The sequence below is a fragment of the Mytilus galloprovincialis genome, chromosome 8 (genome assembly GCF_965363235.1).
Source record: "Mytilus galloprovincialis chromosome 8, xbMytGall1.hap1.1, whole genome shotgun sequence".
NCBI lineage: Eukaryota > Metazoa > Mollusca > Bivalvia > Mytilida > Mytilidae > Mytilus > Mytilus galloprovincialis.
Genome location: NC_134845.1, coordinates 26317912 through 26343779, shown reverse-complemented (window position 1 = coordinate 26343779; position 25868 = coordinate 26317912). Strand labels below are relative to the sequence as shown.

Sequence of the window (25868 nt, the reverse complement as noted above, 5' to 3'; positions counted from 1 at the left end):
TGATTTGGTCCAGCTGAAAAAGGTTGAAAATTAGCACTTCGGAAGCTGTCAAAAGATTTCAAGACGCCCTAAACATAAAATTGTCCATATTTTGAGTTAGAGACGATGATGTTTTCTATAATTTTGATATAATTTGTCCCAAAAGTAGTACAAAACACTGTAAAAGTTTCTTTGAGAAAGCGCAGGTGGGATTTTTTTTAATTTTCATTTATGTTCTAAAAGAAATGCACTACGAAATAATTGTGTTCTCGGACCAACTGCTTGATAATTAGGCAGTAACCATTTGATTTTCGGGGGGGGGGGGGGGGGGGGGCTATGGTTTTTTTTGGAAAAAAAAGTTTGTTTCCAGTTTTTGGAGAAAAAAATAATTTGTTTTTGATTCTGAGAAAAAAAAATTGTTTGTTTCACCCTCAGCTGCCACTTATATGTAATGCTAAAATTGAAAGAAAAAAATTGTTTTCGATTTGTCGCCAAAAAAATAGATTGTTTTTCGCCGCAGTCGAAAAAAAAAGTTTGTACAGAAAAAAAAACCATAGCCCCTCCCCCCCCCCCCCCCCCCCCCCCCAGAAAATCAAATGGTTGCTGCCTGATGTAAAAATAAATTAACTGCTACAATGTATAGTATGGGCATTTACACAATGTTGTTTGTGCATTTCCACAATGTTATTTGGGCAGTTCCCCAATAAGTGAATGACACAAACTAATTTTTCTCTTTTAGGAATGAACCTCTGTTACTGATGATTTATGAGGAAAATCCAAATTTGTAAATATAGTTGTTATTCAATTTTAAATATCTTTTATGAATAGCGTACTAATAAAGATGTAAAGTCATGATGAATATCTATTACATTCGCGCTGATAGTTTACCTGAAAAATCGAGATAGTCAATGATTAGTAATTAAAGAACTTTATTTTTTTATCGTCATCAATTGCAATATTTAGTAGTTAAAGAGTTTTCTTTTTTTTTTTATCGTCATCAATATTCATTTTCTACAGGTAATAATTTTCTCTTTAAATATAAAGATAAGGAGATGCGGTTTGATTGCCGATGACAGCTGTCCACTAGAGTTCTAATAAAATGGATGTAAGCAATTATATATAGGATGAGAAAACCCCATACCGTAAAGTCAGCTGTAAAAAATGAACATGAACGAATTAAAACAATTCAAATGGGAAAACTAATGGCCTTTAATATCTATAACAATATTATTACGAAAAACAAAAATGATAGACATGAACTGTTAACAACAACCAATGAATTACAGGCTCCAGACTTAGAACAGACACATGAAGAATGTGACGATTTTAAACATGTTTATGATCGTTTAACCCTCCCTATGACTTGTTATATTATTACAATGCTAGAGCGGACGCTTATACCTTCCAGATATCACCCTTACCAACTTCGTTTTTGTTTTAGTTATTTATGTTAAATGCTGATGTTTATATTTGTTTCTTTTGGTCAGAATGTTGTCTTTTTATCTTAGATTTGTTGTTTTGATCGACCTATTGGTATATTCTAATTTTCCCGATCGTGAGTCTTACTGTTTACAAATTATTTACTTGTATTTTCATATGTCAATTCTATGACAAGAAGGTGTACACATTGTTACATGGCATAATTTCCATATCAACCCTTGATATCACGCAAGACCTACATTTCGACAGATGAACGTCTGTTGAAAGCGTTCAAAGTGAGATATGGAGTAAGCTGAATGACAGCATGATATCTTATAAAAGATCCCTTTTTTATCCGTCCATGATAAACAAATTTTCAAATGAACTTTTGAATTCTTCATTATGAAATGTTGTGTTCGTGACATCTGCTAACACTGTGGTTGATTTGTTATTTGATTGATTGTTGCTTGCACCTACTGTCTAAAGGCAAGTATTTCAAATCAGTTGGCAAGATATGAGACTGGAGTGAAAGGCTGAAAATTTGAACACACATTTGATTTTGCCTAGCAATATACCACCTTCAGACCCTTAAATAATTTGTTGCAAATGTTATTGAACGTGAAAGGAACGTTTCGCTAATCCTACATTTTTTTGTGTGTTAACATGTAGTTCTGTCAGGCTTTATCACTATTTTTCTTTACATTGTAACCTTGATGCTGTTATGTAGACCAGCAAGTCTATATTTTTATATCAAATATACTGTTTCTTAAATGAGGTAATATACATTGATTAGTGAAATAATTAACACGGTGAACGGAAATAAAAATGGCATTCGATGATTAATTTTATTTGTAATCAATATATTCTTTAATAATCGCATGAATTAGGTGTTGTTTGTAAACCGATAAAAATCTTAGAACACTATTATTGATTTTTATACTTTTGTCTTTTAACAGCAGACACAACTAAAATTAAAGCTTTTGGAATCCGATTATAAACCTGCTTTGCAATGGGTTACCTATCGTTTTGCACTTCAGTTAAAGTTAAGTCATTAAAGTTAAGGCATATGCTACCTAAAATTGATAAAAACAGTTGAAAATGTTTTATATACTTATTTTTTGTTTTTCTGTAATTGTTTCACATTTCAAAGCGGTATAATATTGTCACTTTAATTATTCATTCCTTATTTTATTGATTTTGTATTTATATTGTATCATAGATCAAATTTATTCGATAAGTGTATGTCCACTTGTGTTAATATGTCGTTTAATTGAGTTTAGCCATTTCAATTGATATTTTATAGGGTGTCTTTCTATGTTCAGATAAGGGTGAATGTTTGGTACCGTTAAAACCTTTAAACCCCTCAATTGTTTGCACCTGTACTAAGTCAGAAAATTTGATATTCAGTAGTTGTCGTTTGCTGATGTGGTTCATAAGTGTGTCTCGTTTCTTGTTTTTATTTTATATAGATTAGACCGTTGGTTTTCCCGTTTGAATGGTTTTACACTAGTAATATTTGGGCACCCTTTATAGCTTGCTTTTCGGTGTGTGTCAAGGCTCCGTGTCGAAGACTGTACATAGACCTATAATGGTTTACTTTTATAAATTGTGACTTGAATTGATGGTTGTCTCATTGGCACTTATACCATATCTTTTTTTGTCTGTAAAATGGCTTTAGACCAACAGCGCTGGACTTTACATCTTCAGCGCCGATATTTATATCTACAGCACTACACTTACATAATTTTATCAAGTTCTGAACTTTGCATCTCTATTGCTCAAACGTTAGATCAACAGCTGGAATAGACATCTCCAGTGCTTGGCGTCAAATCAACAGTGATAGACTTGCCCTATATCAGCGTTTAAGTTTGAAAAACACAATTCTTTATTTGTATGAGATCAACAGGGTCATGTAGATATTGAGCAAAACATTTCGCGCAAATAAGGACTAGAAGCACATTAGCTATGCAGTTAACGAGTTTATGATTCCACCGAGACTTTTTTTTCTTAAAAGTCCCATCTTTTTTTGTTTGTTTTTGTATATGAAGTGCTTGTAAAGGTCTCTGTCGGTCATGAATAAATAAGTTTATTGTTTTTCGCGAAGAAATGTACTGTTTGAGAAAGAAAGACATCAGTTCTGTTTGACAAATGTAATTGTCTCCAACATTATTATTTTTAATTTAGGTTATTATGGTTTCAATTAACCTGCAAATTCTATTCGTACAAATATATTTTTGATCAATTTAATTTCCTGTTGTAAATTACAATTTACTGTTTTCATTAGGTTTGGTTTCTCGGATATCAATGTGGAGAAGATTCTATGCATGCAACATTAATTGTCCTCTAGAAAAACATTCGTGTTGAAAAGGACTTCTTTTGTTTTAACATATAATCATGTAGTTCGAAAATTTGATGTATAATTTAATTCATTTATACATCACCAATTAAATTGTTCTTTTTTTATTTTTAGAATTTGAGTGGTACTATACCAGGGAAAGACGGACTAGAGGCTTTAGCCGATTTAATTAAAAACAACAAAACTCTACGAGTATTACGTCTTGAAGGTAAATAATTGTGTCACTTTATTATCATTATATGAATGTTCAAGAACAGAAACAAGAGGCTATAAAGAGCCGATATCGCTTACTTTAAGCTTAGTCGATGTGCACATCCAACATTGTAGATGAGAATGGAGAATAGAATTCATGACAAAAACCTCTGTTTTTGTTAATCTTATAATTCTGATCATTTTGTTTGTTTAGTTTCTGTGTTTTGGTTTAGTATTTTGAGCCAAATGAGCTTCATGTAATCATGTATACGTAACTGCTACCCTGGACACTAATGAACAAGTGCTGTCGCAAATATGCTCAAAATTGGTTTGTGCCCTTTGAACTTAAGGACGCTTAACTATGGCAACAGAATACGCATGCTCGAAAATCCTTTCTGTGATTGGAAAAAATGCTGTCATGGTGGGTGATTTGGTTGTGTTTGAAAAAAACGTCTCGTTAATTATATCGTGATGGAAAGCAAGTGAAAAACTATAAATATTTGAACTAGATCTTACAAAGATTTATATTTTTATTAAAATAATTGTTTCTCCAATAGCTCTTTGCATCCGTGACAGCTGTTTATTCGGGACAATTATATAATTTTTAATGTAAACTTTGTTGTACGAACGTACATGACTTTTAGAACGCACCTACGCATGTGAGATTTCCGCGGGGTTTTGTTGAATGTTAACAGAAAGATACGAAGACCGAGAATACTGAACACAAACAGAGAAAACGTTATTTAAATGGTATCTGTGTGCTTCTGAAGGTTATCAAAATGATAGTTTTAAACATATACTCAAATTTAAATACGTCGGATATCTTTTTTAAAGATAGTTCTTGTTTTAACTAGCTCGAGCGGTGAAAATGTTGATTAAATTGAACAGTGTAACTTTAAAATGCATAACGACAAAAGGAGATGAACCACGATGAAATACTCCAAAAACAATACCCAAGTACAGATAAAATCATTAAAGACTTAATTTAAATGCTTTTAATTACCTTTATTAGCAAGTCATTCGTGAATTTATTTCAGATAATAAAATAGAACACACAGAGATGGAACACATCATAAGTATAATAGAAGTAAGTACGCATGAATAATTTATAATACATATCTTATAAGCTAACAACAAATAAATTTGAACATGAATCAAACTCCTTACTAGCATACAAGAAAAGCATACTGCTCATTAGTCGAGTTGTTGTCTCTTTGACACATTCCCCGTTTCCATTGTAAGTTATATACATTGACAACATTCAAAAAGATTAACACAGTTTTAGATGGATTATTTTGGCAGCGGGTATAACAAAGGAATTTTGACGCTTAGAAGCATGTTTTTCATTTAACACAGCACTGGGTTGATACTGCTGCTGGTGGACTGCCAGCCTACAACGAAATCATCAGTTCTTTAACTGTTTTAATACTTATACATCTGTAATTGGCTTTTAAATAATTGGTTGTAAATAGTTATCAAAGGTACCAGGATTATAATTTAGTACGTAGCGTTCCTTTATACAGACGGTGTTTCCAATTTTTACACAAAACTAGACGGCTGCAGACGAACTTATATTTACAAATAAAACAAAAAGCATTTTATTTTTATAAAAAAATGCTAATTTATTTGGTTTATTATTATATGTAGATTGCTCATTGGTTCATTGTTTAATTCAGAATGTACCTACATTAGAAGAAATACACCTCGGGCATAACTCGTTAGGATTTGAAGGAGGAAATATGTTGGCTAAATTAATTTGTAAGTATGAAAAACAGTAGAGTTTGGTATACGTCAATGAGACGGCAACGCAACGACAAAAGTAACATAAGAAAGATATATATAGGTCGATATAAACGGTAAAAAACACAGAGAGGTGTCTAAACAATTGGTTAAGCCCTACATCGCCCGAATTCTAAGAAAATGTTAGCCTGACATTGAAAGATAGTATCGAAAAAACGAAAATTAACATCAATTTAATTATACATGTACATAGATAAACAGTAATTTATAAATGATTATAAAGATGTTGGGCACAATGACTGGCATTAATGGAACAGCAAACAAACAACACCGGTATACTACTGTTGTCTTTTTCTTTTATAAGAAATATTAAAAGATATACCTTTTGTCTCTCTTTGTATGTGTTAATTCATAACTTTGTGTTTTATTCAATGGTACAGTAATCCTTTGCTTTGATAACTTCATTACAAATACAAATGTATGAATAAAATGAGGTGATATGTAACGAGACACCAATCTAATGACACAATGAACAACAAAGATTGTAGTTACATTCTGCAATCGGATGAATGATTAATATTACATCGAAGAAATATAAGTCAACATAATCATGTGTGAACGCAAAGGGCACCAAACACCCTTATTATACGTTCTCGTACATCGATCGACCATTCTTTGTTCAATTTCAACAAATGTAAGCTTTAATTATAATAATACTCAAATTATGTATTCAAAATCATTATATTTTGTTTCAGCTACAAACACAACGTTAAGAGTATTAGATTTACAGTGGAATCAGATTCGAAAAGACACAGCTAAATCAATATGCAAAGCTCTTGCGGTAGGTTGACATTTTCCTTTAATTGAATTATAGGTCATCTTATCAGCACCCCTTTGATGATAACTTATAGCCGTTCATACAATTATTGAATTATTTAAGCACTTCCATAATTAGAATATGAAAATTCTTTTTTTGAAGACTTTTCTGAAATATGCAACAAGTATGGGTACTTTTTTACCTTAAAATTTCAAAATCTCATCTGTATGATCAAAACAACTAATTTTGTATTGGTAATTTTCTTAGCTGGCTTTAATATCATACGTTTGGTAGATTCTGTTATGGAGCAACCAATGTGACAGCAATTCTACGACATAAATAACCAAAGATAACTAGAACATTTCTAGAATAAATTTTTTTGGTTTTACTCTTCGACTTTTTTTATGTTGTTACTTTTATAAATTTTTTCATTCTGCTCATAACAAAACGAAACACTTATGAATGATTTGAGATTTTCAAATTTAAGTTCATGCAATACTGAGATCGGTTTAGTTTTACTTGCCTTTTAATGTATTTGTTCATCAACCTTGGTACCTTTCCGTCTTATTACTGTATTGACATTTTTATACTCTCTCAGGACAACAACACGTTATGGGGTTTGAATTTGTCGTGGAATGGTTTAGGGAAAGAAGGATGCATAGAGCTAGCACAATCTCTAAAGAAAAATACAAACTTAGCGGACCTGAACGTTTCCAGTAACCGAATTGATATGACGTCTTTACGTTTTCTACTTCATGGATTAGTTCAAAATAAAGGAATCCGATATTTCCAGGTTTGTATGGCTATGTAATATATAATTTCTACAAATATGTGTAAAAATTCGAAAAATTCATTTGGAAAATAAGTAAAACGTCAAATGACAATGTATTGAACTAAAGGGTAATAAAAATCATTATATAAAAGCAAATAAGTTAATAGAGATTTCAAAGTTAATTTGAGTTACTCTCGTGCCTTTTGGTACGACAGATATTGCTCAGTGGTACATTAATACGAATCACTTTTACAAAATGGGCTATTCATTCGAATGTATTGCATGTGCAGCATTTTTGTTTTCTATTGATAATATCGATCATATTTTACATATTTAAACATTTCAGATGGGAAGAAATCCTATAACGACAGAAGGTGCTAAAGCTGTTATAAAAGCAATCCAGATGTCTAAACACTCACGACTAGAAAGTATTCAGTTGGAGGTATGTAGACCTATTGGTGACCTTCTGCTGTTGTCTGTTCTGTGGTCAGGTTGTTATCTCTTTGACACATTCCCCATTTCCATTCTCAATTTAATCTTTATTAATCTGTCAAAACAATATATGTATCTTTTAACATGCACCAGTTCAACTACTGTAAATTCAGAAATTTTTGCGAGCATTTATTTTTGCGATTTTGACATAACCAATCAAAATTCAAGATTAATTACATATATTGCTATTTAGAGAAAATCTCAAAATATATATGTATCCGATATCATAATTCGAATTGTTTGTATTACAGTACCCATCGGGTCGTAACAACCTCACAATGAAATCCAAATTTACCGTATTCAATAAAAAAAAATACACACACATATATATATATCAACTTTTTAATATGTACATATTCTGAATAAATAAAATGTAACTGTTAAAACAAAACATCTTTCAACTGCTTACCAAATTGTATAATTCTCCTTTTATATTTATAAAGGATATATCCATTGACGACCAGTTCCTGGAATTGATGAAGGAGCTTAAGGAATCAAAATCTATACGGGTAACTCACGGCGAAAGAATTGCTGGTGGTAATGCTGTAACAGAGAAGGATCATGATCCTCATGATTTGAACCGATTCGATCCAGTTATGGTGCTAGTGGAATACATGCGCATTGACAATTTAAGATTAATAGATTTTTTTCAATATCTGGATTCGAATAGTCGGGAAAAATTGAGTAAAAGCAATTTCCGGGATGGAGTAGCGGTATGTTGACTAGAATTTTGGACCTAATATCCTCGATTTTCTTAACTTTCTGGTTTTTGTTAGGTCATGCCTCAAGTCAGTCGTACTTCTTTGTTTTTCATTAAATGTTCTAAATATAGGAAACTATTCAACAAAAGAAAATGTTCGACATCAACATTTGATCATAATATTGAGAATGATATAATTCATTTTATTTGGAAAGGTATGCATTACATTTTATTGGGAATGATATATATACGTTACATATAAAAGGTAGTGCTTTTTACGTTGCATGTATTTTAGGAATGATATAAACGTAACATTTTATTTAACGAATGACTGTAATATGTTTTTTTGTCTATAAAGAAAAATAACATAAAAAATGTGAAGCACACTAATAACACGCGTAGCTGTTTTTTTAAAGTGTGTTTCATATTGTTGAGGTTGTATATTGACATTTACCTTACATAGTATTGAGAATGATATATATGTTGCAAATATTTTATTTAAGGAATGATAAACACTTTACATATTATTGGGAATTATAATATTTAAGTAACATTTAACTAGGAATGATGTACATGCTACACGTTGTTGGGAAGGATATTTATCGCTATTTTGTGCATTTTTCTTTTGATCTTTTTTTGTGATAATTTTCATATCATGCTTCTCGCTTGAGATGGAAAAATTATCGCTGGAAACTAAGGAGACCACGTGGCGTTGCTAACGAAATTGACTTGAAATTGACAACGTCGTCATAGGTAAAATAGCGATAAACAGATTATCATTGGTCATCTCAACTCGATTGCTTTTCTCACTTTCGCTGTACCAGCTCAAGCGAGAAAAGCAATCTCGTTGAGATGATCAACGATAATCTATAATTACATAACATATTATTGAGATTTTCTATACGTTACATAATAATGAGCTTGATATATACTCATATTTTATTAACAATGATGAACTTTAATTGTTATTGAGGAGAACATACCATTTCACATTATAGGGAAAATATACGTTACATATTTTTGAGAATTTTGTTTAAGTTACAATTTCTGCATTCATTATTAATTTTAACAGTTATGTGTAAGTAAAACATAGAACATTATTTGACCTACAATGTTTACTATTGATATTTTAATTTTTAGACTTTAGGGATCCCACTGACGGAACATCATTTGGATCTTGTTATGCAAAAGATAGATCTAAAGAAAGACGGATATGTTGATCTTGAGTAAGTAGTTTAGTAAAATTAGGATAACATTTTTTTTTCAAATTTAAAATAAGTTGTGTCGCCTACCAAATAAAGTAAACGCTCTCAGTCATCGTTTTTTATCTGATGGTAAAGTGAACTTTACTGAGATTGCAAAAAACGACAATTTATATACATGAAATAAATCGTTGGGTAAAACTGTATGTATGCATGGCTATGAAAGGAAAATTGTGGACAATTTCATCAGCCTTTTTTTTTCTCATTCATTTGTATTATCTACACTACTGATCTGAGATGCAGTTGAGATAGATAATATACAGACACGGCACACAATGTCCGATCAAAATAATTTAAAGGGGAGTTATCCTATATATGAAATACTGTCTTCAAAATTAATAATTTTCCCACAAGAAGTAATGACTGGAAAGCAAGCCAGATAAAATGTTTCTTTTAGATCTTCCGTAAGTATACATAGTACATGCATGAAATAAGAAAGCTATACATTATTAATCATGATCTTAAAAACTTTTTATGTAATTTTACTTTCTAGAAGCGTTCTATCTTTCTTTCCCCCCGACTCGTATATATTTATATTAGCGTTATACATCGTTAGCATCGTATTGTATGTATTGCATTCCATATTCTATAACATCCATGTTAATTAACTAAGTGGAATAAATGTATTTAAGATCAGTTAGATATAACCTTGGAAGTACAATATAACACTTCTATGATATAACATATCTTCTTTAGTATTTTGCATGATTGGTTGGTTTATTGACATACACCACTCATTCCTGTTTGTTTGTAGAAGTAGTATGAAAATACTTTTATTGGGGTCTTGATAGGTTTTATATACAAGAGAAAATGGGACACAAAAAAGAATAGAGAAAAAATGGTTTTAGAAAGAAAGAGTAGAAAGTAAAAATTTGTCTGCAATATAAAGAACAGAGAATATTGGACCAAACTTTTAAATATAGAGAAAATGACATAAGCAATTAGAAATTACTTAAATTCCAAGATCCAGACCCTATTATACTGGTATAATCACGAAGAATAAAGGAAGAGGAATAGAAAAAAAAACGCAAAAAAGTTGTATACGTTTTGCATATAAATAATTGCTATGATTTTGCTGACTTTTTAGGGAGTTCATGACGGTCCATAGAGAAGTGTCCAGACAAATTACGCAACGTACAACTAGAGCAAAATCGAAGAAAAAAGAAGATGAAGGCCTTGTAGGTCTAAGAAAAATTCTGCGAGAAATCATCGAAAAACGCAATAAAACAAACAAGGAAAAGGCGAGTACCAAGCTTGCCGATAAGGCTGCTGATAATGCATCACGTGATAAAGTTGTTTCAAAAAATAAAACGTTTGCTATATCAAAACCTAAATTTGCAGACATCACTGGTCGTAAGGGATGAGCACAAGAACTAATTTCACTGCTTCCTTTTCACTATTGCATGTGCTGTTTACATTTTGCTTTTCATTTAGTGCAATATAATAATGTTCGTTATAGTTCAAGATTCAGGGGTAGAAGAAGTCTTGTATACACAATGATTTATATTTTACTGTTATTATTTATTAACTGTTATGTTACTGTTCATTTAGATAAAAATAAAAGTGAAATATCTTATTTTGTCAAGAGAACTTTAGTGAATATAATATGCAAAGTAAGTGTATGGCTAAAGTGACTTTATTGTATTGGTATTGGAATGACTTAATTAACATACAAATATTTATACAGAGAAGCATGTTTAATATGTAGCACACATCTTTTATACATATGCATGTCAAGAAACAATCTATTCAATCTCACCAATTCTTCTGTATAATACACTCAAATACCATTTATCACTTAACTCTTCTTTAGATTGTGGTAACGGGATATGTTTCTCCTCTTTCACAATATGAGAACTACAATAAAGAACAACAGTTTTAGTAGCCTTATATATTTCACTTCGTTTTAGTTATACATGATTGTTTTGAAAAAACACAAAATATTAAGCGCACAGCATCTAAGATAAGTTAATTCATCTTAAAACTGTTGTATCTTAAATAGCTATCTGATGTACACACTTGTTTTCAAACATTATAAGCCTTTTCTGAAGTATGAATAACAATTTGCAAGAGCGTGCATGTAGACATACCAACTGGTATCTACAAACATATGTATATCAAAACATAAACTTAGCCCTATGGAACATAAAGGTACGTTTAGTACAGGTCTATACAACATATAAGTCGTTATTGCATTGGATAAATGTACAAGGGTAGTTCCATACAGTAAGTTTAGAGATTCACAATTATTAAGCTGAGAGAGATATAACAGGAAGACATATGCAGGTTACAGGCGTTGCTTTACACAAGTTTTTCATTACAAAATCGGATAGCTTTTATAAAAAAATAACCACTAAGCTTATTTATAGAATTACTATACACGATTCGTATCAACTTATTGCCATTCCCACAGAGTGGGTTTCCACCAAATTTACTGTAGTTTATAGTAATCTAATGTATCAAAACATGCTATTCCTGGATGTGCTGTCCATAACATTACAGTAGTTTACCCCAATCAAATTTTCTTCGAAAGGATCAAAAGTTAAAACCACTTAACTGAGTCCCGTAAATTTTTTTGGCGATATATTAAAAGCTAGAAGTTCAAATTTAATGTTGTCACCAGTTTGCGTCAAAATACTATACTCATTTGATTGGAATCTGTATTCCCAAAACACAGTGTTTATGCATAACAAGGATTGTAATTTGTTGTAATTGATTGTAATTGTAGGCCCAAGCAAAATTTGAAAAATGAAATCAACATTGGGTAATTAATGATTTATACATTTTATGCACACGCACATTTGTCACGGTTTTACATACGATTTAAGATATGTGTATCAGGCGTTGGTTTTGGCGCTGCTACCGATTTGATAATTATGAATTACACATTATGAAATGTTTATGTGCAAAGTGCACTAACCATAATAACCGATAAAGTAAGGAAATGTTAAATAAAAGTTTAATTTACTAAAAGAAATCTGTTTATAAGACCAGAGTATTGTTTTATTTTTAAATCAGTGCTAAAACATCTTCAGATTGTATGTTCCTTATTCATGTCCGGTTTTGCCATTTGCATGTCGTGATCCACTGACATGTCACTGCATGAACTACTTGAAATATTTGAAGAAAAAAAAATTTTTTGCATCCCAAAGTGCCAAAGATATGTATGTTCTCGTTATATGAATGCATGATTTAGTAGTTTGCAATAACTTTACGACCTATTTGTTTAAATATACGAGCATGTGTACCGATAAGGTACCACGAAGAACGACAAAATGTTTTGCAGTATTTTACGGATCAACAGTAGTAATATCAGTATATTTACAATTTACATTTTTGTTTCAAACTAATGAAATAAAACTAAATTTTCACATATTCTACCCCAGTAAGTTGAAAATGTCAATAGTTTGGATGTGAAAATCGTTGTCAAAACTAAGTTAGTTCAGTAAGATGCATGGTGTCATGTTTAATACAGCATGTCTTGCTAAAAGGAGATTTTTGATACAATACGAATTCAATGGTGTTTATGTGACGTTGGAGTGATACAAGTAATCCTCATGCTGCCAGCTCTTTCAATAGTTTCTGTTAAGTGTATTCGTAATTTAAATGCCAATTTAAAACTAATCGTTTAGTTCAGACACATGTCTACACAATCGAAAGCATTTTGTTGACTTTTAGATGTATTAACTTTTGTGGTGTTTGATTTAACTTTTAACACTTAACACAAACGAGTTTTTCACTGTTTTGAATTATCACGCTAAAACATAAACCCTTCGAATGAGCAAGAAATAAGAACTGACTGGTGTTCATTTACCATGAGAAATTGTAAGTACTACTTAATATTCAAACCTTTTGGATATGTGTTTTTACCAAAAACAATGTATGACGACACACTCCCTTTTGATATTTCAATTTAGGTAGATAAATTTGAAATTAAAATTAAAATTCTGCCATAAAGTATTTCTTTTTCAAAATTCGTCCCTTATTTCCAATTTTATCTCCTCAGTCCCGCCAATATCCGTTTACTGTATCAATTATTTCATTTAATGAACTACAGCGAGTTTTCTAGGATAATGTGGTGTTGTTTAGTTGCTCGTTTATTTTTTAAACCAAGTTGTCTTTACTTATTTAACGTATGATAATGATCGAATCATCAAAAAGTATCATCAAAAAGTATATACATTTTTGTAGTATTATATACACTGACAACAAACCCTTATTAAAATTGTGCATCTGTCATGAAATTCATTGAGCATTTTCTTTTTTTCCCACTACTACGGAACTTTCTTTCATTTAAACTTTCAACCAGATCTCTGAACCTGTAGGTTGCACACATAATTAAGTTGTGCGCCGGCTTTTTATGCCCCATCTACGATAGTAGAGGGTCATTATGTTTTCTGGTCTGTGCGTCCGTTCGTTCGTCCGTCCGTTTTAATGAGTGTCTTCCTCGAAGGCCAACATTTGATTCCTTGCATGCCAACACAAATATTTCAATAGATGTTTATATAATAACAATAGGCGTTTTTATGACTATTTAAATGTTTTTATAAATATTAAACTGTTAAACATAATTAGCTATTAACTTGATAAAATTGCAATATTTTATCACTTTTTGATAGACAACTAGTAGATTTTAGGGTTAAAATTATTATGTTTTTTAAAGAAATAAAGAAATTCAAACATTTCTAATTCATTCTATCTAAAACAAAAGATATTTTTGTAATGGAGATTTGTATAAACTGTCATTAAAGAAATATTAAATAAATTTTAGTTAAATACAAATGAATTATCTCAAACTACAAAAAAAAGATATAACAGATTAATGTTATTCCATATCTTCTTAAATATTTTATCAGTTAATATGAACTAATGAAAATTTTTGTATTAAACAATTAATTCAACTTTATGAAAGTATGAAAATATCATCCACAACTCTACAAAGTTTTAAGAAAATCCATATAATGATATATTAGGGTAACAAGAATTTCGATTTGTTGCGAACATAACAAACACCTTAGAATTCATTATGAATCACTTACAATAAAAAAAAAAGTGATATATTTAAATGAAGAAAAATATCCTGAACCACTTATCTAAATAAAACAGTAATCTAACACGATATACAAAATTTCAAGAAATTCCTTCGAGTCATATGCATGATATGGGAGCATATTACAGCACTCTCAACTATAGAAATATTGAAAAGAAATATCAAAGTCTAAAGAGTCTATTGTAGAATTTGTGCAAACTGGAATTCCTAACACTATGCACATGTTGACTTTGTGATGTAATACTTTTCAATTAATCATTTAAGAGAATACATATTTGTTCAAGCAGTAACAACAAACAAATTACTTTCAACAACTTGACAAACATGAACTAGATTTAGCTAAATTTACCTATCTTTTTAATTATTATGATTGTTTCGATAAGTATGCACTTTTGTTGGGATACATACTTACACCTATTTCTATTCCTCTAATGCCAACATAATTATAAGATAGTGCGAGTGGGGCATCCGTGTACTGGTGACACATTCTTGTTTTTTTTATTTTGAGAAAGTTTCAATCTTTTTTCAGACTTAATAATTTCAATAGGGGGTAAGAAGGAGTGTACCATTTTTGTTATTTACTCCCCTGGCAGTAATCAGCCAAGATACCTGATATTTCACGGATAGGATGCATATATGTTGAAGTTGTGCACCCTTTTATTATATGATTGTTTGATTAAATTCTCCTAATTTTCTAAACTTGGATACTTGATCATTTATAACAAAATTTAGAAAATAAACTGTCCTAGTTATAACTTCAATCCTCCCACAGGTTTCAACATCGATCCGTGCATGAACGTTCAAAGAAAGACTGCACACATATTGCAATTGCTTACCTGTCTTATATCAAAACTAACTACAGCTTTAAAATCCCTCAAATAGTATACAAAGGTCATACACATTTTGTGGTTGTGTATCGGCTATTTGGGAAATATTTGAGAATTAGTTCACATGTTTTCCTGACTTGAGAACTAAAATTTCTCGAAGAGTTACAATGTATTGTAGAACAGCGAAACTTTATTGCTGTGTAATCAAACGTGCCATCAATAAGTACACGGCATGTGTTATATCCTTAACCAGATTTTAAAAGCACTGTGAAATATAAATAAAAGCATGTAAACAATCTTTATATTCAAAAATATCAAATGAATAAAGGCGACAGTAGTTTATCGATGGTTAAATATACTAGTATCGTTAATTGATTATTAGAACATCAACAGTACCAATTTATCTGCATCAGATGCGCATTCCGGTAATTAATGACTTCTCATTGTTCGAGGCAAAACTATTTGAAAAGTCAAAACTTATCAAACTCCCAAATGGAATAAAACCGGTTGCAACGACAGTATAGGCTTATAATAGTTCGACTCAAAATTATGACCTCGAAAGTTATGGCACTAGTTGAAAGTTCAAAGAAAGATAACTTCGTGTTATATTTGTTACAACAACACAAGACTTAGGCCGTGTTCACATTGACCTAAATTCGGTGTTGTGTTAGTGCAACTCACACGTAAACTAAACACAATTGCGTTCCCATTGATAAAACTCAATGTTTACATGTAGTTTAAATCATGTTTTATCTACACACAGTCGATAGTCAATGTAGGCCTTGTGTAGGTTAAGTGTACACAGAACTAGGCATTTAGGACATTAGTTTTACCGTGTATATATTTAAGGAGGAAACTATTTTTGAGTAAAATTGATATTTTTGATAATTATTAGTATAGTTCTTTGAAGAACTTCTTTACAGAAATTGTTGTCTAAATTAAACAGATTTTTTTGTTTGTTAAAAAAGATTAACGTCCTTTATTAACCCCTGATCAAGACTCAACGCAGCATCATTGCCGAACCCTTAAGGCAGCAACCAATTGATTTTCCGGTGGGGGGGGGGGGGGGGCTATTGTAGTTGAGTATAAAACATAAAGGCAAGGGGGTGGGTTGGTGTGCTACAATTTTGTTTTGGAAACAAAAAATGTTTCCAGTTTTTGGCCCTGAAAAAAAATATGTTTGTTTCACCCTCAGATGCCCCTATGAGATGCTAAAATTGATTTCGACTTGTTACCAAAATTAGTCCTGAAAAAAATCAATAGCCCAAGCACCCATACCTCCCCCCCCCCCCCCACACACCCCGCTCCCCCTCTACCTCCCCCAAAAATGAAGAAAATAGTTGCTGCCTTATTTATTTGAAAAGGTGTTCCCGAATCGACTTGACGTACACAGAAATATTCGCCACTGGTCTTTACTCAAATAACGATTCACGCATAAATGCATGACTAAAAAAAGTGTGAGGTAAATGATATGTTTGTCTAGTATCTCAGATCCGTTAAATAACACATAAAATAAATTGAAAAAAACGTTACCCTATTCCTTTACCAAATACTCCTTGGAGAAGAAATACCATTTGAAACAAACAGAAAAGATAAAAATGTAGTGATCCCTAATATCTCAATCCTTTTTTTCGGCTGTAAACACGCTGCTGCAGCTAACGTTTTCTAATGCGTAATCGAGACATCTCTAGTATATTCAAACTACTGCAAATTATAATCAAAGTACTGAAGTACTGAACATCGGATGACCGCAGGTTCTTGTGGATGGTCAAAAGCACATGTCACAGAAGCAGATCACATCTCTATACCTGAAACTTGGGTTAATTTACAGAGATATTTTTTTCTGATACAAGTTCGTGCTTGGATGATGAATAAATGACAGGAAATTCAACCTCACCGTAATAACTTTTATATTGTATTGCAAGAAATCAGTATACCTTGGACTATTATACTTGTATAATAATAGTCGTAGAGAATACACTGGTTTGTTGTTATATATATTATTAATATTACGATTGCATGTATGTACCGATTATCAGGTTGTCTGCATGTTGATATCGTAAAATATCAGCTGCGAGACATAATATTAAGCTTTTTGTCGAGTAAGCGCAGCGAACGAGATAAAAAAGCCTTCATATTATGTCGAGCAGCTGATATTTTACAATATTAATACGCCGATAACCTGATAATCGATTTATCGGGCTGCATTTGCGTCTTTTGGAAGTATAGTCTTAGTTTCACCAGCAACCGGAAGTTGACTTGATAAGTTTCAACGTCGGTTCAAACATTATGACGTCGCTGATATGTCCGGGTCAAAGTTATTAAGGCCAGGTCAACGTATTTGACGTCACAAAGCCGTGCTAGGGAGTTTTATTAAGAGCTGAGCAGATTGATATAGACAGTTGGACGACCGATAAATATCATTTTCATCTATTTGTATATATGATAATTCTATTCTACTATTATTATAGTGCAGTGCAAGTGCATGGTGGACACTCTTCTGTAAAAAAATCAAAGCCTTAAAGGCTGTAAAAGCAATTGCTGCCATGTTAATGTTTTGGGACACTTTTATTTTTCATCTACATATATAAGAATTAAACCTGACAGGACATGGTTGTCTAGTGAAAAGCAAGAAGGTTTTGACTTTATATCAATAAAAGACTTAAGCAGGAAATCATTTTTAATATGTTTTATATATTTCACAAGGAGACAACAAGTTTACAAGGCTAAAGTTGGGTGTAACCCTTATCCCCTGGTAGTGTTTGTAACTGGGCAATAATTACTTTTATTTATTTAATTTTAACAATTTTCATAATTAATTTAAATTAACCATTCATTTAAAACATTTCACCTTTCGAGACGCTAATGTTGAAAAATTGGACAGAAATAAAATAACTTACAAGACATAAACATGTAAAAAATAAATATATATTTCAGCTTACTAAAAATATTTTCATAGTGTTACTTTGACACCATTTCTTAAAACTAAGTCCCACACATAATTGTTCATTTGATATGTGTCATCCTCATGCGGTTCGAGAAGTTTTCATGTCGCTAAATAGTCTTCTTGTCGCTTAATTTATTCTTCTTGTCCGTTCTTGACGCTTCTTGTCGCTAAAAGTTCTTCTTGTCGTTATTAGTGTGACCGCTATTTTTAGATTACAGGTGGTCATTTACACTACACGTATAACCTGTGTAGTGATTTTTATTTTACGATAAATTTATGAATGAACGATAATTTTATGAATGAACAAGAGCACCTGACCTCTTTCTGAAACACCAATTAAACATATAAAATCGTATTCATTAAGATATAATTCAGTCAAATTTTCACCACTAAATCAACAACTGAAATGATTCCATATTTTGTTGAAACATCGTACAACCGGAGAACAGAAATCGCAGGTATGAAAATGCACTTTTTTCACTGGTGTTGAAAACCCAACACTAATTTGACTAGAATTTATGAATGACGGAAATTTAAGCGATAACAATACATCGGAGTGACCTCAAGGTCATCCTCTGTAAAAATGGCTTTCATAGAGTAGCAACCACTTAACTTAAAAAAAAGGGGGAGGGTTATTTTTTTTATCTGAGTCAGATTTTTTTTCGCGCGTACGTTTTTATTCTTTTTTTTCGATGCTGGTGATCAAATACTTTTTTTTCAATATTTAACACTATAATGTATGGGGAAACTCTTGATTCAGAATTTTTTTTTTTATCATCTGTATGACCATTTTGTTTGTTTTTATCAAATTTGGGATCGGAATATTTCCATTCTCACCCCCCCCCCCCCCCCCCTTTTGAAGTCAAATGGTTGTTTCCTTACCGCTAGATAAATTGTCCAAAAATTTTGAATTCAGTTCTACGTAATGAACATTTAAATGACATATAGTTTACAAGTGGGAACGAATCTTATGTACAGGTAGCTAAACAAGGTGTATAGATGTGAACAAATGTAATGTGAAACCAGTGTACACTACACTAAACTAATTGTAAACATGTTTACTCTACACGGCGTTTGGTGTGAACACGGCCTTAGTATCATATGTAACGGATTTTAAGAAAAGGATAATAATAATTAATGTGTTATCTGAAGTATATTCCTTTACATAACAAGAATGTTTTCACTGAATCATTTCCATATACGTATTTAGTTATTTAGTTCCGCATTTGAAGATCAATAAAAGTATAAAGATATGTAATAACAGCAGTAACGATTTTCACACACGAAAATGTAGGATGTCAAAAACACCATGAAGTGAAACGGAGTATGTAGTCAGGAAGTTTAACATATTATAATTAAAAACTAGATTTTTAATGTCATGAGCCAAAACAATATGCTCCACATAATGTTATAGCCTACTTATATTAAGTATAAAGCGTTTCATCACAAACGCCTAACAATCTTATTATCTTTTTGTAATTAAAAACTAGTAAAAAGATCGAACTCCAGGTCAACACAAATTTCTATATAATACCAAATGTTTAGATTCAGTTCTTTGAGAAAGAATATCAGCTACAGTAGGGGAATTCACAACGTACATTTTTCAAGCTAAAGTTCATGCAAAATATACAGATTTTGCAAGGAATATAAATGGAAAGAAATGTGTGCTATGAAAGAGAAACTGAACAAGATAATAAAAACACTTTTTGAAGAGAATATTGTTCTTGTGTGGCTTAATTGTAATCTATTTCCATTTATGATCTATAAATCTCATCCTTGTGTCACATTGCTTATTCATGTAAACATGTAGACCAAACATTTGCAACTATTGACACTGAAAAATTAATATAAACGCCCGGTCGACATTATTTTTTACTTGATCGATAAGAACATACCTATAATTAAGATGACTTTGTTTTGTACCTATAACCACCGTAAGACAAACTTTCATATAAAAATCAACAACGGTAATGATATGTTTTCTTAATAGAATAATCCAGCCTCCTTTTTTGTAGATATTAAGCTAATATTTGGTTGATAACCGTATAATGATTAGTTACTGGGATTTTTTTGTTTCATTCTTATAATTGAAAATAATTGATGAGTAGTAAACATCGATATAAACGCAACACAAAAACGACACACACATATACCATATAAATACGTATAGATGTCAACACACGTTTAAGAATTGTTGGACCTCAATGCTCTTGAAATTCGTTCTTTATCTGGCCTTTTTTATTTTTTATTCGAGCATCAATGAATTAGACGAAACGCGCGTATGTTGCAAATACTAAACTTCTATCCTGGTATCTACGATAAGTTTTTTTGAAAAAATAGACAGATGCACGTGTCAATATTGTTTGCTTAAACCTCTTAAATTTAATGTGGTGTGCATTGATTTGCTTAGACTATCAAAAGTATTCCAGCAATGAAATATTTGTTTGAATGACAAAAAAGACAACATTAAGATATTACAGAAGACAACTTCTAATGAGGTTCCTGTCTTCGAACAGACAAAATTAATAATGTGTTGATGATAAACTAGTATTTTCAGATCTTAACATTTTTTCAGTCTGAATCATTGGGCTTACCAAAAGTGTTTAAGGGACATACTATGAATTTTAATAGTACATGAGTAGCAAATTATATGCTTTAAACGTTAATATGACTGGCAACAAAAACATAATACAAACAAAGCAATGATAAACTATATTATCAATAATAGAAAAAGATTGTTTTTTAACCTAACCCATTCGTCTCCGAGAGAATCACCAGCTTACTTCATTAGTTTTAAGTTGGCTGTTTATAAACTGTTGAATTGATCGATACCCTCAGGTCTAGTTTCCCCAAATGATAGGTTCCATAAGCCGTATATGTAACAATCTTTCGGAGTTATTGGCTTTTCATGCTTTTTAATTTCGTTTATCTTATTATTTGGCCTTACAACTACTTTGGTTCGAGCGCCACTGTTTACTTGTGTATACGAAATGGACAAACCGAGTTATAAGCCTGGTAATTTTGATGAATTTAAAGTTATTAGCTATGTAGAGTTTTGATTAGGTAACAATTGACATTAGATATCATTAACTGTTGCTGTTGTTATGAAGTGTATTGAAACTGTAATATAGATATAGACTGAAAGTGTCAATTTTTCTATTTATTTAAATGTGCGTTTTAATGTCGGCGCTTAAATCAAAGCAATATTTTGTAGATAAGTAAACGTCACAGCAAATATCTTCTGTTGGAACTATACATAAGTCGGTGCATGTATTTGTATGTCTAGTAATTGCTTGTATATTTATCCGTCATTCCGTATTTCTTTTTGCCTCTGTTAGACAACAATGCACACAAAACTGTCGTCAAGATTGTCATGGCTTCAATCAGAGATTGTTAGTTATTTTACAACACTCATATTACAAATGAATACAAATGTATGCCAAACTTAACTTGGCTTCTACACAAGGGAGTCTGATAATGTTAAATAGTACAGTTTAAGTAAATTGTACATCTGATGTGAAAGGCACTTCATTTTTGTCAAAATCTTAAATTTTACAATAGTCATCAAGTTTTTTTTTATTTCAATGTCTTCAATGAAGGGGAATGATTTAATATATTTGAGCATCACTGATAAGTCTTATGTAGACGAAACGCGCGTCTGGCGTACTAAATTATAATCTTGGTACCTTTGATAACTATTGGATACAGCTTGGTAATGTTGGATGATAGGGTGTTTGCAATTTCAACATCTGCATTACAGACGGTGCGATGCCTGTTTGCTTTTAGTTGGAAAATTTACTTATTTTCGTAGCTTTCGGAGCTTCTATAATTTTAATGAAAAATCAGTTATCACACATGTTATCGGAAGCATTTGCAGGCAAAAATACTGGCCCAGACATAGTATATATGTTCGGTTTACATATTTGTAGACTTTAAATACTATAATTGTTCATTGCATATTGTCTGTATTCAAGGAAGTTATAATTATGACATGTCTCTCCTTATATTACTGTCATAGTTGAATTCAAACATTCTAATTTAAAGATATATAATGAAGGAATTTCTTTTTTTAGGCGAAGAGAAAGCTTTCCCTTGCAGCTGCAAATAGAATGTTGAACAGTCCTCGACGATTTTCAGTCGCAGTAACTCAACGTATCGAGGCAGATTCGAGTAAGGTGAACTCAAGGCCAACATCGTCTGTTTCAACCAGGGTTCATACACCTATCAGAGAAACTTCGAGGGACATATCTACGCCGTTAAGGAGTGCAAATTCAAGACGACCAACAACTTCAAGAAGGGGTTCTAATTATAGACCCGTTTTAAATGTGACCAAGAGACCATCGTCATCACTAAACAAAAATGTAACATTTTCGGAACGACACACTTCAGCAAATATGCCTAAAGAAGTTCCTGTTGCATAGTGAAAAATAAAACGCACTACTGTAAATTGCATAATATATTGAATATCAAAGAAACTAATGTTTATAATAAAATGGTGTACATGTATGGCAAGCCAAAGTGGACAAAAAGAGCTATTTTCTAATATTAGAAAATCATTTTCTAATATTAAAAAATCATTTTCTAATATTAAAAAATCATTTTCTAATATTAAAAAATCATTTTCTAATATTAAAAAATCATTTTCTAATATTAAAAAAGAAAAAGTCTATTTATTAATATTAAAAAATGATTTTCTAATATTAAAAAAGGATTTCTTAATATTAAAAAATGAATTTCTAATATTAAAAAATCATTTATTAATATTAGAAAATCATTTTTTAATATTAGAAATTCATTTTCTAATATTAGAAATTCATTTTCTAATATTAGAAATTCATTTTCTAATATTAGAAATTCATTTTCTAATATTAGAAAATCAAAAGTAATTTCTTATATTAGAAATTCATTTTCTAATATTAATAAATGATTTTTTAATATTAGAAATTCATTTTTTAATATTAGAAATTCATTTTTTAATATTAGGAAATCATTTTTTAATATTAGAAAATCATTTTTTAATATTAAGAAATCATTTTCTAATATTAGAAAATCATTTTCTAATATTAGAAAATCCTTTTTTAATATTAAAAATTAAAATCTTCATCATCAAAACGTTTTGACTTGTTTGTTTTATATTCAATAACCCCACACTGTTTACAAACGGAATTAAGAAAATAATGTCCGAATGAACTGAAACAGATTTTGCTAAATGATACAAATTACAATAAATTTAAAAACCAAATATCATTGATCATTAGCTGTAAATCTATAATGGCGGATACAGAATTTTTCATAAAAGAGGGGCGCTGACTGACCTAAGGGGGACCCACGCCAGTCATGCTTCAGTGATTTCCTATATAAGCAACCAAATTTTTCCCACAAAAAGGGGGGCTCGGGCCCCCAAAGGCCCCCTGGATCTGCCTATGATCTTAAACTGATCTAATCACAAACTTATATAAATATGTATATGTTAACTTATACAATAGCATAACAAATACCATTGAACTACAAATGTACCACTAATGGTGTTGGGCGCAGGACATTTAAGCGAAATTTTTTAAACTACAGAACATTTTAGTGTCAACATTAGTGCCTATTTTTGAGCAGAATTAATTCGTTCACAAGTTTCATTAGCCCATTTTAGCGAAAACTGACCTGGTTGAATAATAATCGCCTCAATATAACCATAAATAATAATTTATACTGGTTTAATGACCTTTAATGTTATAAGCTGTTTATATGTTCATCATGGAAACACATAAGAGATGTGTCAAATTCGCTGATTATCTGACCGGATACTATGTAGCTGAAGATCCTATGTTCCCACTGAAGCTTTGGGTAGAAATTTCGTGCAATTCTTAGCAAACAATTAAAGGAACAGAGTCGTTCCATGCCATGTATAATAAGCAATTTTATAGTTCAGTGTCACCCAGCTATTCGCGCTTTCTTGATAATGATCAAATTGCAAACAACAACATATATAAATGTACAAATGATATTAAAGACGAATTTGCACCACAATCTAGACAAGATAAAGAGAAAGAATTGACCGTTCCTAATGCAATTATATGTACAGTACTGTACAGGAGGTATATCCAGAGCCCTTTAAAATTACGTTCTCTAAGACACAAATTCTAGACTAGAACTTACTTTTAACAATTGATTCAACCATTTAGACTTTTTGTGCTGTATTTTATCTGGGATATATATTCGACTAGAACGGACTTTATCAGTGCTGTATTTTTTTAATGAACATGGTATGTTTTATATTGTGCTGTCTTGAGTTTATTAAACCTTTTTTTTTAATTTTATGCCCCATTTAAGAACAGTCTGTGCGTCCGTTAGTCCCGCTTCAGGTTAAAGTTTTTGGTCGAGGTAGTTCTTGACGAAGTTGAAGTCCAATCCACTTGAAACTTAGGAAACATGTTCCCTATGATATGATCTTTCTACTTTTAATTTGAAATTTTATCCCATTTTCACTGTCCACTGAACAAAGAAAATGATAGTGCAGATGTGGCATCTGTGTACTGGGGACACATTCTTGTTTAAATATTATTTGTTAGAATGGGTTAAAAATGTTTCTCTAAAATGGGCATTGATAAATTTAATTTTCTCTTGAATGGGTTAAAAATCTGGCCCTAAATTGTGTTTTATTTTGGCGCTAAAATGTCATTTTTTCTCTCGCTAAAATGTCCTCTGCCGAATGGTTCCCCCTAATCTGAACTAATCACAAGCTTATACATGTAAAATAAGCAAAAGTTTCAAAGTCAGTAGACATGACTGAGGGGATAGGGCCAAATCATCTCCATTTTTTTAAGGACATTTTAAACCAAAAAAATGTATGCAATGGATGTATTAAAGTCTTCGAACTATTGGCTGAAAGGAAAGGAAACAACAAATTCATAATACAGTTACGCTAGTAGGAATCTGACCTAACTAGTATTGTAGGCAGATTACCGTAGATGACCTTAAGTGACAGGGCTTTGAGAGGACAGAGAGGAACTTTTTTATACGACCGCAAAATTTGAAAAAATTTTCGTCGTATATTGCTATCACGTTGGCGTCGGCGTCGTCGTCGTCGTCGTCGTCGTCGTCCGGCGTCCGAATACTTTTAGTTTTCGCACTCTAACTTTAGTAAAAGTGAATGGAAATCTATGAAATTTAAACACAAGGTTTATGACCATAAAAGGAAGGTTGGTATTGATTTTGGGAGTTTTGGTCCCAACAAAATAAGGGGCCCAAAGGGTCCAAAATTAAACTTTGTTTGATTTCATCAAAATTGAATAATTGGGGTTCTTTGATATGCCGAATCTAA

The 25868-nt window shown here is 31.3% G+C and overlaps 1 protein-coding gene across 4 annotated transcripts in view; it reads left to right on the top strand.

Moving 5' to 3' along the window:
- LOC143085426 (uncharacterized) overlaps positions 1-23059 on the top strand; it is a 50573-nt gene extending 27514 nt beyond the window's left edge. For 3 of the 4 annotated variants that reach the window (XM_076261759.1, XM_076261760.1, XM_076261758.1), the window contains 10 exons: positions 3869-3962; positions 4984-5033; positions 5623-5704; positions 6442-6527; positions 7102-7296; positions 7622-7717; positions 8211-8480; positions 9608-9693; positions 10817-10970; positions 22627-23059. In XM_076261759.1, coding sequence (XP_076117874.1) covers positions 3869-3962; positions 4984-5033; positions 5623-5704; positions 6442-6527; positions 7102-7296; positions 7622-7717; positions 8211-8480; positions 9608-9693; positions 10817-10970; positions 22627-22974 — 1461 coding nt within the window. In that variant the 3' untranslated portion in view covers positions 22975-23059. Of the gene's footprint in view, positions 1-3868; positions 3963-4983; positions 5034-5622; positions 5705-6441; positions 6528-7101; positions 7297-7621; positions 7718-8210; positions 8481-9607; positions 9694-10816; positions 10971-12457; positions 12494-22626 lie in introns of all 4 variants that reach the window. The other variant, XM_076261761.1, reaches the window with a different exon arrangement.
- Positions 23060-25868: the final 2809 nt, after the last annotated feature.